This window comes from Apostichopus japonicus, chromosome 12 (assembly GCF_037975245.1).
Source record: "Apostichopus japonicus isolate 1M-3 chromosome 12, ASM3797524v1, whole genome shotgun sequence".
In the NCBI taxonomy this organism is placed as follows: domain Eukaryota; kingdom Metazoa; phylum Echinodermata; class Holothuroidea; order Aspidochirotida; family Stichopodidae; genus Apostichopus; species Apostichopus japonicus.
In genome coordinates, this window is record NC_092572.1 from 6,269,345 (window position 1) to 6,284,663 (window position 15,319).

The 15,319-nt window shown below is 36.4% G+C and overlaps 1 protein-coding gene across 2 annotated transcripts; it reads left to right on the plus strand.

The window, feature by feature from the left end:
* The first annotated feature begins 2,122 nt into the window (after positions 1-2,122).
* LOC139977355 (galactosylceramide sulfotransferase-like) lies at positions 2,123-13,778 on the plus strand. Of its 2 annotated transcripts, XM_071986643.1 has the most exons (3): positions 2,123-2,232; positions 6,172-6,370; positions 10,125-13,778. In XM_071986643.1, exons 2-3 carry the CDS (start codon positions 6,222-6,224, stop codon positions 11,359-11,361), a joined length of 1,386 nt encoding a protein of 461 aa, XP_071842744.1. In that variant the 5' UTR covers positions 2,123-2,232; positions 6,172-6,221; the 3' UTR covers positions 11,362-13,778. The 2 variants fall into 2 exon arrangements, with proteins under 2 accessions (XP_071842744.1, XP_071842745.1); XM_071986644.1 differs by lacking the exons at positions 2,123-2,232; positions 6,172-6,370 and adding an exon at positions 6,387-6,890.
* The last annotated feature ends 1,541 nt before the right edge of the window (positions 13,779-15,319 follow it).

Genomic DNA, 15,319 nt, shown 5'->3' on the forward strand with positions numbered 1-15,319 from the left:
GAAAAGGGCTCCATAAGGCGCACTAATAATTGCAGCTTGGATCTTCACATTATAATGTCCTTCAGTCTTGGTATTAGTTTTCACAAACTGTTTGGCCATTAACCTTTCTGATTTAAGTTTGGCATGGTGTATTCACATTATTGCGATATTGGACTTCATTTATTTGGAAAACGTCACCATCTAGTCTACGAATTTGTTTTTAACGATAACATCCAGAAGTTCAAAATACAAGTGTAATTAATCACTGTTATCCACGGTAGCTGTCGAATTTCACACTTTTGCTTCATCCGCACAAAGATGGTAATGATAACTGGAGAACAAAACCGCTTGCTCTGGTCACCTCTGTGTAATTTGTTTTATAGAACCATTACACGGGGTTGTTTCACCTCACACTAAGACACGGAAGTTAAATTTGAGAAACAGTTCGATTACAAAAATTCGAAGGCCTTTGTATTACTCATGAACGTTTCTTAGAGTACTGACCGGTGAACAGAGAAGTCGAGAGCAAGGTCGGGAACGGGAGGCAATTATGTCGGTGTGTCCACTTTTTGCACTGCTCGTTTTCCGTCAGTGTATAACGAAAATGAGAAATGCACTTATACCATATGTTATTGGGTCCACTCTAAATGTTTTATTCACCTATAAACCCGAGTACAAGGTTGTATCCCTTTCGCCCATTCTTCAACAGAGGTGTCCAGATCATATCAAGTCTATCCAAAGTTAAAATTCAAATTTAGCGTGGTGTTACAGACTAAAGGTTAAAAACAAAACTTGAGGAAATCATCCTCTCTGCTTCTCCCTTATGTCTATATTTCCCAGATGTGGGTAGAAATATATTTACATGTGCTATGCCACAGCTTTCGGGAGAGGGGGCCGGGGGGGGGGATCCCTTCACAGGGCTTGAAATACACTCCAGGGAACTATAGCATTCCGTATTATGAAATAGTAGTGATTAAGGGTTGCTAAAAAAACAAGAAAAGTCAACATGCCAGTTATTTTGAAGAATTTTGCTGCTGAACCATTGAAATGCATTTATGAGATATATTCCTCTCTTTCTCACAAAAATAAGTTTTGTGACTTCAACGAGAGAACAAGACAATGCTCAAAATTCTACAGCTGCATGACATTACCCCGTGGACGCTCACTTGGGTTCAAAAAGGCACTTCATAAAATTTTACAGTAGATTCTCTTTCTGAAAACGTGTGTTTATGTTTAAAAAAAAACAGTGAGGCTATCGGGAACATGCTCCATCCCCTGTATTCGCAGCAACTGCATACTTATAAAAAAAAGATACTATAATTTATTGCACTGAGGTCGGTCCCAAAATCCCGTAATGTTAAAAGTCAAGAATTATGCAAACTGAGAGGTACACACAATTTTGAACAATATCGAACTAAAACGTATTGCGCATGAAGACAGGGAATATTGCAAAAGAAAGATCGGATGATGACGTCTGCAGGAAAAACAGCAAGATGCAGGTAAAACGAAGTTCAAGGATCAATATTATTAATTTTTTATTTGATTAGTAATTCTAAAATCGAGAATGATGGCGGCTGAGAAAGCCAAATGCCACTCAAGCAAATAAAGTCGATGGTCAAACTTGCCATATGTCACTTAAAAAACCGTTACTCGAACTATTGCTTAAAATTAGAAAGTGCATTTTTGTAAGTAGCCAATGGGTCCAACGTGTCATACGTGGTAACATATGTGCATGGTATCAAATGACAAATTGCAGAAACTTCGAAATAAAACTCCGAAGACTTAAGTTGATTACTTGACAAAATTACTGGAAATTTAAATCCAAATGAATAAAAGAGGAAGACTATTTTATATTGCTATTTTGAACATGCCAAAACGAATAAGAAAATGCTGAAAGTGTCTTATAGCTGAACATAGCATGTAAAAGGTCATGAGGTCATACCTTCAAGGCTCCCTGTACTATATATTTTGGGAAAAGAAATGCAACTACTTTAATTATCTTTCGACTGCACGACTTCGGTTTTCGTTATTATGCATTCATTATGTGATTAATTAGACTTGTATAAATATTGTTCAATTCAGACAAAGCAATGGCTATCGTTTCCATTTGAGTGTCGCTATCCAAAGTCCAATCGGTTCTATTCAATCAGCAAATACCCAAACCATATTGAATGAGGTGTTGCTTGTCATTTTCCTTAGAGAGCTTGCTTCCATTTCGGTAAGGACGTTCTTCTGCCGTTTCGTAAAGGCGAGGTAGGCTGTCATTACTTTTTCCAATTGATTTAAGTTTTTTAGCAATAAAGTTTGAGAATTTGGGTTCGAGTTACAGCGGGTGTTTAAGTTATACAAGATTTTATGTTAAACACCCTACCGAGTATATGGTCTTGTTCAAGTGTATTTGCAGGTTCTTCCTTAAGCTGAATAAAATGGTATAATAGAGTGACAGGTTTTAGCCAGATGATCGCTGAACTTAGGGGGAAAAAGGGACATTTTATGTGTCTCATTTTCTTAGAAAAACGGTGCATTTTCACAAATTACCTTAAACCAATCCGCCAAAAAGATTTCGTAAAATCGTAGCCTATCGATTGAAAATGCAAATTAAAGAAGGGTTGATAGTATGTAATGCTGTCTTATAACGAATTAGGGACAACTACCTAAGAGAGGAAACGGCACAAACTGATTAAAGTAGCTGGTAAACTGGCTCAGTATTGGTTCAACGATGTCGTAAATTCATAGAGAAGTGGATTCAAACCTTGGACCTAAACGACCTAAACTTTAATCTAACTAAGCCTCAATATGACACTTCCTTTACATAGGGGCGACTTCAATGACTCGAGGATAGCCTCTTTCGTTCATAAAATCCACCATTAATTTACATTAATCAATCGGGGAAATGTCACCCCACCCCGTTCCCACATTTTAATCCTGTGCACGCCAATGTAATGAAGAGAATGGTGAATCATAGCAACAATTGATATTGGCTAGGAACGATGTAATAGTCACATTACTTGAATGACACAATTTATAAGCTTATACCCATTACATTAAATGTACGCGCGATTCAATCGCGTTGTTACAACGTCTCTATGGGTTTTAGATGTGGTAATTACTCCCAATCAGTATGTGCAAACTTATTACAATATTCTTCGTAAAAAACAATTGTGAAAAATTGTATGCAATGGATAGTGTTTTCTCTCTGAACCCTTATTTAGAAAGAATCCTTCTATTTTAAAATAAAACAGCTTATTTAAACAAAATATAGAGAATTTTATGATGAAACAGGACTAGCCTCATGTGTATTTAGTTATTTTACGATGTCTGACAATTCACAAATAATTTTGATGGTTGTTGTTAGCATCACTTTCTCCCTTTTACTGGGAGGAACGACTTTATGTTCTATCTAAACAAACTACTTGGACTTAAAACTAGCCATTCGACCTACGTCGAAAGAATGTACATGGAGGAGATAAAAAACTTTGTGAAAAACTTGAGATGAAGTTAAAAAGTTAGAGAGAAAAACCTCTAAATTTTGAGATTTTTCCTATTAGCGCCCGTCCGTAAAATCTACAAAAGTCAAATACATCAAGTCAACGCTTTTAAGCCCCACTTTGAGAAGCTACTCTACTCACATTCTTTAAGGATACATTAAATTTAATTCAATGGTTACGTTTATGTTTTCTGAGAGATCTCCGTGTAACCGGTAGTTCCAATAAGATATAAACTTGGTCTATCGAAACAATGGTTCCTTACAGATTCCTGATCAATAATGGTCAAGATATGGTAATGTTCTTCAAAGAAATGACCAAATGTTAGAACTGTCCACCTTGTGAACAAGTCATGATCATACATAATGATGAAATCTCGTATAGAGTTTCAGATGTCAGATGATACAGTTTTAATTATTGCCTCTATCGTGTCGTCATTCCACATTTATTCATATACTGCCAGTAGTTTACCAACAAACGGGGGCGTTAACGAGTAGTCCTAATGGATCAAAGCCCCGACAAAAAAACGGGCCTTCGGGTATATGAGTCAGGTACAACTCCGCGATGTTCCCATGATGAATCCCTGGGTTTCATGTACTATAATTACTATAGCGGTAAAATAAAACTGAAAACAATTAAAGAAATGGAAACAGAAATATCGACCAAGTCAAGACAAGAAAAAGGTCATTTCTCATTATGTACCAATCAGGCCCACATTGTGTGATAACAGACGTCTGCAAAAATGGTATGAACTCTCTTTGTAGCTAAACGTTTCCCTTCCTTCTCTTTTAGGTTTGGCAGCGCCACAACATAAATTTCAAATGTTTAACAAGACGTTCGGCAATTATCGGTTTGCAATAGGAACTATAATAAATAGGATATGTCACCTAAAATAGTTTTACACAACTGTTTTGACCAAACATTATCATAGACTGCTACCAACATTGAAGAAACGCGCATCCTTAACGTAAAACTTATGTGGAATGATGTTGATGTCACGGAAATTATGTTTGTCACTTTAAAACCGTGGTTGTACAAAGAGTTGTTCATATATCGCAACGCACGTTTAAACCGAGTCAGCTAGTATGGCTTCAATAGCTGAAAGGGTCGATCGAGCTGTGTTTTTCACGGACTACATGGATTTAAAAAATCCTCATGATACTTATCTTTATGAAAACAAACAAGACGGCATTACAAAGAACACTATTGTAATTCTTAGATTTGGTGGCATATCTACTATCAATCGTCCCTATATTGATGCCACGGCCGTGTATGATGAACAGGATTTTACACCATTTGCAATTACCTTTTCGAAAGACAAATTCTACGTGACAGACATGAAAACTATTCGCATATTTAACAACAAATTTCAGCTGCAGGAGAATTTGAAAAATGAGGAAATAATTTCACCTAGGGGTATCTACGCAAGTGAAAATCGCCTTTATGTTGTTGATGGGACAAATAAAGAACATTCTCACCAAACGCCTATTTTCATATTTAACCTAGATATGGAAATAAAATCAAGGTTGACACAAGTTAAATTTGCTGATCCATGGTCTCTAAAAATAAATGTAGCCGAAGAACTCATTTTTGTATCTGATTCCGGTGCAAGACAAGTGAATGTTATTGATATTAAAACAGGGAACCTCGTCATAAGCATTAACATGCCTCAAAACGAGGGCCGTCAAATGCTATGTAGAGGTCTCGACATTGATGAAAACGATAATGTGTTTGTTGCATTAAGGGTCGAAGGACTGCGCAGGCAGTTTGAATGTATACGAATGTACACAAAGGAAAGTAATTTAACAGTTAGTAACGACATCTTTGAAAATTTGTCTTCCCTTGGAACAGAATTTCATTCAAAGATAATCTTTAATTGGATGATGACCCAACCATATCAAGTATAGTTTCAGGTGATTTATACCATGAGATATAGTTTTGGGGTGTTTTAAGGCTTAGGTGTCCGAACTTCGCAGTGTCCATGCTACTGCATTGCAGGCTGTTTTGGCTGAACATTTCTTGAAGTGTTATTTATGCTTTTCTACTTATATTCGCCTAGAAATCATTATCAGTATGGAAGTCTGCGGTATCATTCGTTCGAAGTTGTTAACATTGGTACTGTCATTGATTTGGACATTTTTATGGTTGTAGATTTGGTTATAATATTTGCACTGCTTAACAAAATAGATTTCTGCGTGTAAAGTACCGTTTGTTTAGATACAGCTGACACTTCCTCTGGGAATGTTGTCGGCATAGGCATAGGAGGCGGTGAGTTGAAAGTAATGAATCTCGGGTCACTGACAGCAGCACAGATACAGTTTTGAATGATTAATCCACACAATTTAAGTTTAAAAACAAAAGGCCTTGTAAAGAATTTATTTTACAGCTAACAATCTCAACAAAGTTGCAGACATGCTCTCAACTTGTACAATTTACAGTGCATACCAGAATGCATCAACCGTGGCCTTTCTACATAACCAAACAACCTACTTACAATAAATGGGTGGCATATTTGTAGGCATCTTTATAACAAAAAATAAACAATCAACCTTGATAGTTACAGAAAAATATACGTTTGTATGACTTTCGTGAATGTCCATAAAGTTTTCTTGGCATCCACATATTACATAAATCAACAAAAGTTTGCATCGTTGTTAAGTTAACTTAATATCAACCTACCATTTCTGGTTTTCGAATATTACTACAGACTAAAGGCAGAAGTGACTTCATGCTTGAAGCTACGAAGTAGATAATTTAATGAGCCATATGGAGAATAAGAGATTTTCATGCAGGCGTCTTTACCTTACCGTTTTGTGTACATGTGCCATCTTCGTCATGACACTAATGAACTCTCAACACAGCCCATTGAACATGTCAGAGGTTGCTGAAGAATCTCCGTCTTTGAGGTAAGCTTGTAAACCAGAGACGCCAGTTATCTTGTAAGCACTGTTTACATTTGATGCTTGATTTGTAGAACTTATTCTACAACTTACCAATTGTTCATTAATACTGAACTTGGTTAACAATTTACCAAAGTTTTTAACGTGTCTAGAGTGAACCGTTAACCTTTAAACACTGTGCCCTGTATGGCGGACCCCTCCGGTCAGTGCCCTTCTCATTCTATCATCCAAAGTATCTGCACGTGGATTTATTTTCTTCAAAATTCGCTCGAAACAGTTTCCTGCGATCTTTGTTTGGTATTTACTGGAAGAAGGAATACGATTGCACTCCATACGCAGGCCGATAAGTATCCATTTTTGGTATAGGGAAGGGTTTTTGAGACTGATTTGGGGAGCGCTTCCTGCCACCATTTCAAAATTATGAACGGGATACTGGTAACAGTTCCGCGCAATGGCTTCTCCCGAAAAGCAGTATGATGATCACGTGATCCACAGTGACATGTGACGTTGTTATGATGATAATAAGGTGAGCTCGGCATAGACTGTACTTCAGCTGCGTGCACTAAGTGTGTTAGTTCAGTTGCAACTTACTCTATATTAACGCAACAAACAACTATATGCCAATAAATTGTGTTGCAGGTGGATGCAACAGAACGAATGCGCAAAAAGTAGTGAGAGATATTGGAAACTCTGGATGCGATTTGAGAGGAGAACAAGGATAGACTTCATCGCACCAGGAGTTTTTAAGTCAAAAATGTAAAAGTTTGTTCTGCCCACTTCACAACCTCGGATTCCCGCATTATTCATATAAATGCCGATGAATGCAACAGTAAGTGTTGGAACTGGAAGACACGTCAGACATTAAAAACCTAATGTCTATGTGGGGAAAGAAACCACATGCAAATTTTAATTGGGGCATGGACGTCGCTTAGGGCGAGTTTTTGGGGGCCGAGATGTCTTGATACCTCCATATCATCCTAACTGTAATACGAACTGGAAATGTGTGTATGCTCGAGCGAAAACATTACTTAAGGTAGCGCACACACTGTAACTTGTGTGTACACAGTGTGGAAGTACCGTTAGCAGACCGCCGTGCAGTTAGGCTAGAGTGATTCCCCTTGAATCCCAAACCACGAGACATGCATGTGAATAAACGCAATAGGCATTAATTGTAGTGAGAAAATGTTAGAGCCTGACTGACCACTTAATTGAGTTCAAATGCGGTTGTATTGTAAGCTCAATGTGACTTTTCTGTTTGATTTAATGACGTACAGAACTAGTAAGGTTAAGTTTAACTGAACAGTAGTGCATACAGGCGCTTCTACTTCTTTGTTGCAAATTTAGTATAAACAAACTTGTATTTACGTGGTGAAGTTCTCAAGAAACTCTGTGGCATTAATTACCTATTTAAGTCTTGAATATTATGCCGGAAAATTATACTACAATAACAGTTATGCTGATACGAAATGCACGCACAGCCCTGTTCTGAATTTTGCACTACAAAACAAATCATCATAGTGACTATTTACTGACCTGAGTGCTGTTCAAGGTCGTTGCAGTATTTGCAAATGTATAAATTCTTATAAATTACAGAGACGAAAAAACGACGTTTAATTTCCCTATTTAATAACTTTCCGTTGTGTCATTTGAAAACTTTAAAAAATATGTTGCTTGGTTACATATAAACTACATTATCTATGAAAAGGAGAGTTTGTTTTCTGTCGTTATCGTTCATCTTTAAGCCAATGAACCTTTTAGGTTACTCTTCTTGTATGATAGAGTTGGGTGTTTGTTATCATATGAAAAGACAGATTTGTGCTCCATTCAATAATTTGACAATACCTTTCTTACAATATTCAGAAAGCAAAGTCAGGAAGTGGAAAGGCGTACAATTCCATGTTGACTGTATGTGCAGTGGTCACGTCATGCACAGTGTATTAGGTGTATTAGGGGAGACCCACTGTTATGTACAAGAATGCATTAGGAATTTAGCATAGAACTTTTCATACTTAAAAATGTATTTTTCTACCGTAGATGAATGTTCTGGAATGACATTTTCAGATCTATTGTTGCATAAAATAAGAATAACAATTCACCACAGTTGATGGTTAAAATACCCTGACCTTTTTGTTTATCAATGTTTTACTGGTGGAGTTTCGGAAATTACAAATCGATAGTCTTACACTGATAATTCGAACGACGGTGAGAAAGCGATTCATTAATTTGATCTTATCATGGAGTACTCCAGATACAGCAGTACAGCAAATCTTCAATTTAAATATCATACGCGAAGAAATAAATTGTAGAGTAGGAAACATTAACAGTATATGTACTGTGCAGGGAACATGATTCTTGACACAATATCATTAATACTTTGGCAAAGTCATCCTTGTTCTACAGAGAGGACATCTGTTAATTCCATTTGCCTATCATTTCCACAGCTCCTATGTTCCATTTGATAAAATATCACAAAAAGGTGTTAATTGAATCTGGCTAAAATCGGCTATGCTATTATAACACGATTTTGCTATTCAAAGTGTACAGCAGACACAGTATGCATACTCTACTGCACTTGTTAATTGACATTATACAATCTGCTTTTGTATGGTTTTTAGTAGTGCTTGAAAGTGCACATATTTTTGATAAATTCGGCCATTTGAAAAGAAATTTATGCAGTCCTGATGACGTTGTGTGTGTTGGTGCGTATGGGTGTGACGCTTTGTTTATAAACATGATAACTCAAGGAAGGTAACGTTGATGAAGCTCATACTTGGCATGTAGAAGTCCCATATTAAGTAGAAGACCCATAGCATTTTTGGTGGAGGTCAAAGGTCCTATGAGGTCACCGGAGATCAAACGTAAAACCTTGTTAACATGATATCTCAAGATGGGAACTTTGACGAATCTCATACTTGGCACGTAGATGTCCTATTTTGAGAAGAAGAACCATACTGCTTTTGGTGGAAGTGAAATGTCATTAAAGGTAACCAGAGGTCAAACTGAAAATCATGTAAACAAGGTATCTCAAGATGGTAAACTGCACCGAATCTTATTTGTGGCATGTATATTACCTATATTGAGTGGACCTACCCTATTGCTTTTTACTTTATTGCCATTGGAGGTCGCCAGAAGTCAAACTGAAAACATTGTAACACCATATCTTAAGATGAGAATCTGCAACGAATTTCATATTGGTATGTGAATGCTACTTATTGAGTAGAAGAATCACTATGTCTTTGGTGGAGTTCAAAGGTCATTTGAGGTCACCAGAGGTCAAACTTAAAAAGGCGACGAGTCGAACTACCGAGCTCAGATACAACTGGTGTATCGTGAACAACTTGCCGCTTAATGTTACGATGACACAAGCATATCTGTATACTTTAGATCTAACACGCCCATGGTCCCTAACTCAATTAATGACACTATTGTTGAACAAGTATCTTCATGCAAGTTTCTTGAGATAAAGTGCCTTGCCCAATGACACAACGTAGTGATCTGGCCTTAACCACTAGACGACACGGCCTCAGGTGGAGGTCAAAGTTCATTTAGGTCACTAGAGATCAAATTCTAAAACATGATATATCAAGGTAAGAATCATGCATACTTATCGTACATGGTGTGTGGATGCATCACATTGAGTCAAAGACACGTTGTTTTCTGGCGGAGTGTGTATTGTCATGTACTGTAAACTGTAGACTGGCCTGTGCTTATCATGACTTAGTGTAATTGTGTTTTATTTTGTATTTTTCTTGCATCGTAGACAGCCACCTGTTTTTGCGAAATTTAGTGATACTGGCAATTTCCATCCGGCAGAAAGTACTCCTTGGATTGTAATTGGTGACACCACATCTAATGTGTCATCAAATGCCGTGGCTGTAGGCCCACAAGTACACCGTCCATCCTTCCAGGTTCAGAAGACAGATAGTGTCACCTCAATTAAAACCACACTCTTGCCAAATTTAATGAGGGAGACTCAGCCAACACCAGTCCCCAAATGTTCACCGATTCAGAGAATTGTATTTTTAAAAACGCACAAGACAGCTAGCACTACCATGGCCTCTGTATTTGAGAGGTATGGATACTATCGCAACCTTACGTTTGCAGTCGGCAAACGCCATGTGCTGTCCTTCGAGTACAAATTTTCGCGTGGGAACGTCATGAAGTTTCCCAAGATGAAAGGTAAGCCATTCGATATGCTCACAAACCACGCACGTTACAGTAGAGAAGAAATGAACGCAGTCGTTCCAAATGCAACCTACATTACGATATTACGAAAACCCGAGGACCAAGTAGACTCCGCGTTTGGATATTTTGAAATGTATCGAGGAATGAAGATAGGAAGTGAACCAAACCCTCTGGAGACTTTCATGGACGACCCGATGAAGTACTACAAAGGTCACAAGTACCACATGTGGCAGCTCAGCCGCAACGGGATGTTGTTTGATCTCGGGCTGGACCACAAGTACGATGAGGACGACCAGAAAATCAACGAAAAGATCAAAGAACTAGCTGGCGAATTCGATCTAGTGTTGATATCGGAATACCTCGACGAATCCCTACTATTAATGAAGAAATTGTTGTGTTGGGAATACACGGACATTGTGTACTTATCGAGTGGTATACGGAGCAAAAGCCACAGGTACGACAAAGATAGAGATTTGAGAAATAAAATACGAATGTGGAGCCACGGAGACGTACTGCTGTACGATCACTTCAACAAGACTTTGTGGAAGAAGATAAGAGATTACGGCCCTTCTTTTCAGACGGATCTCAAATATTTTCGCGATCTCAACAAGTCCGTTTACGACGAATGTGTCAATCCCAGCAAGTGGAACAAACACGACATACGTGAAGATAAACTCATTTTAAAGAACGATTCAGAATGGTGCAGAAGTGTGATACGAGCAGACATGGGTTACACAAAGATGATAAGAAAATCAATGGTTGACAGATTTGGCCCAAATGGTATTCTTGGATTTATTAATTGGTTGTTTTAATTCTCAAATAGGAAATATTTTTATAAATGAAGTTTGTTAATTTACATTTAAAAAAAAAATTCCACCACACACTCTAGTTCTGTATATGATATTTCTACAACTTTTTTTTTTTAAAGGAAATATTTTAATCTTTTAAAACATCCGATAAGCATCCTGTATGTTTCCTTCCTTGTGATATTATTCTTCGTGCCTTTTGAAATTTCATCAAATGTAACTTTTTTATTTTGAAGTCAAAGTGTGCTGACTTCAAGTTCTCTCACCTTTATGTCTTCACTGCTGTCATCTTCATAAGCCATTATTCGTTTCTCAAAGATTTTTACGTCTTCTTCTCAAAACTTGTTCTCTTAAAACGTAACACACTGTCACATTAGAATTGATTGGCCAGTTTTTTTTGCTATTGATGATAGTAATTTGGGTCATCTTTTGCATGAGTGAACAAGCCTCTGTGTACTAAACGTTTATTCCAGGAAACTATTCAGATCTAGTACAATGATGGTGGCAAGTTAGTAGGAATGTGCCAGCATTATATAGACAGGTATATGGGTAGATTGAGAATGCTATAGAATTGCTCAGTGTCCAGATAATCGTACTATATGTGCTAATAGATGCGAAATATTTTCTTTACGATCTGCGCTAATAGATGCAAACTTTTCTGTACAATGGATGAGCCAATTCAGGTAGAATAGTTTGGAGCAAACACCTCACCCTTAGCTGAAACATCATGCTGTAAGGAGGCATACGATTTAATTTTCAGTTTCAACACATGGCATGGGATTTAATTCTGATGAGGGTAGCTGTTTCATGGCAGTATTGGATGTTAACATAAACGTATCACTGCAGCTGTACTACGTGGCTTGCAAAGAGAACTTTGACATTAAAACTGTTTTTTAAAGTAAACCTTATTTGGTTTAAGATGTTCTATAAGTAAAAGCAGTAGTAAAGGGATGTTAATTAATCCAGAAATTTAAAGACCAAAATTTAGGAAAAGTTCATGCAGTTTTATTTTGGGAATTATTAAAAAGGTTTAATTTTTCTATGAACACATATATATATTTTAATATTCTAAGTTGAATTTATCAGCCGCAATATATTTGGTCCACATGTCATTAATTTTATGCTATTATTTTGGAAATGTGGCAATAGGCAAATCATCTCAAAATTGGTTGTAGTGAAAGCATATAATATGACATTGTGAATTGGGTTTCAAAATATTATAAATGTTTATTGGGTTTCCTTTCTTGTTTAATACAGTGCCACTTGTATATCAGTTTGGATCCCACTCGTGACTTTTATCGGACTCGGCGTAATCAATCCACACTGACTGTGTAACATGTATATGACTACAATAACCTAAACAAATACTGAGAAGCGTTGTACACTGGAACGTAATTGAACTTAGAACTGTTAATATTGTGTTCACAAAAAATCATTGTTAATATTAGGTAAAGCAAAATTATCGATGTATGACGGTCTACCTAGCTTTTCTAAGGTAAACAAAACGCTTGGGTATTAAGATAGGTGTTACAGTTTGTAAAACACAATCTATGTAGATCGTGAAAATTGGTATTAAACTTTGCGTTTTACCTCAACTCCATGATATAACTTGGTTAATATTGGACAAAGTTATTGATAATTGATTATTATATTCAATTATTTATTAAAGAAAGATGAAACAATGTGCAACTTTGATTAATTAAATGCATTATTAAGCTTGTACTTTGATGTCGTGTTGAATTTCTTGTACCGTGTCTTTGGTCGAATAGCCTCTATTCGAACACGCATATTTGCACCTTGCTCTTGTAGGAGACACACACATGACAACCTAATACAGTCATGAGTTAACACGAGGCATTGGCTGTAAAACAATATACAAAAGTGGCATAATCTATGCACCATATTTTATTCTTCGTCTATAAATTTGCCTCTACCAACATATCAGACAGAGTGGTGACATTTACTAACCTGAAAACGTGAGAGTAATGTCAGAGTTGTTAAATTCGGATATCCCGTTACAGTCATACACTTTGTTTAGCAACTGGGCACTCTACATGCCGTAGTATGATATCTAATCTAATTACATTTTAGGTTGCGGTGTTCGGATTCGAAGTGGTAACCAGCTGTAGTTCTGAGGTCACTATTTCAAGTCCCATGAAAAAGGGCCTTATGAAAATCTGATTTCGTCGTAATAACTCTTTGTATCGAGCCAAAATATTCATACCTATGATAATACTTTTTAACATTTCATGATTTTATTATTGCAATATTGCCTTTTTATTTTAAAGATGAACTCAAAAGTTGACAGGAACTTGCAAAGCTTGGTCGATATCTACGCTATCCAGTAACAGTTTTTTCTTTCTTTTCTATAATGTAAGCATATTATTATTTTTATTTTCGCTCTTGTCCAAATGTAAGGAAAAGAGACAGATCATATATATATATTCTGTCATGACCTATATTTGAGGTCACATAAAGTAAATGAGAGATGCATTCTACCCTTTTGAGAATATTCTGCAGATATATTATTGTCCACACGTCCATATTTCTGTTTTCTATTTTTTTTGGGGGGGGGGCAAACTATACAAACTATTATTTCCCCCCAAAAAAGCTGAATATGTAATTAGTAGAGAATTCAAGTTGATTAAGCAACAAGTATAACTTACTCATCTTCCAAATCGAACCCACAATGCTGAATCTAAAAACATGATAAGTACTTGAAATGTAAATGCTCTGTAAATATATATTATTATATTTCTTTTATGTGGTCCTTTTATCATATTTATACATACAAAGTTCTATTATGTTAAGTACCATTTTAAGATAATATTTTGACATCTCAGGTAGTCCAGTGACAGTTAACCATGTAACTGAAGTTTTGTCTATAAACTTCTCATTTTTTTTATCAGTCCTGCCATTTGAATGTATGTGCCTCATCACTATAAAAAAACAATAGACTAATCAGAAGCCTTTAATCAATTAGTGATCACTGTTACCATGAAGTCATCAATGAAGCCTCAATATTGTTTTGCATTCTGGTTTAAATATTCCACAAACACAGCTCTGCATTTCAAATATTGAAGAACACAACTCAGCGGTAATTATAGCCTATTGACTTTCCAAATTTATTTCAATCTCGTGTCATTGTTCATTTTAATTTAAAAAAAAAACATCTGCTTTATGTCTTAATTTTTCAAAAGAAATGTTAACAACTTTCTAACATTGTAAAAAACTATGTATGCCAAGGATGAGCATAAAAAATGGAACAGGAGATGGGAGGAAAGGAAATGACACCGTTATCCCGCGTATGTCGTATAGTTTTCGAACAAACAGATGAATAAACTGCTCAGTAGAAAATTGCCAAGGCCAAAAATAGAAGCTTAACTGAGCCTCTGCAGCGTTGCTGCTCTTGTTTTAATAATAATAATAATAATATTTTAATAATAAATAATAATAATAAAATCAAATCATAATTAACAATTAATAATAATAGTTTGGAAAGGATGGGATGTGTTCCCCGACGGGCGTTGACTCCAATGGTAGCGGAGGGGGTCTTATGGTCCCTACATCTCAAAAAGATATAATTTATGACGTAAAATGGTGCATCCTGGGACATATTTAGGCTATAAGGTAGGTCTACCACCAAGGATTGTGGTAATAAATACTTTTATGGGATTAAAAAAGGAAGGGTTTCTTACCATCCCAACCCTGGATCCTAGCCTGGAGGTACAGGTATACCATTTAATTCCAGGAAGAAAAAACTGTGTCATGATCAGTTGAGCAGAGTGGTAGGAATTTTTCGTCTTCCACAGTGTATCCAATGACGCTTAGGTTGGTCTCCAATGCAGGTGTTGGTTTGATCTGTAAATACAATGAATAGTTTATGAATAAATTGTTTTCAAAAAGGATGATAAAGCACGGATATGTAGGAAGATGAATGTATTGCTATTGGGAGCTTTTGATT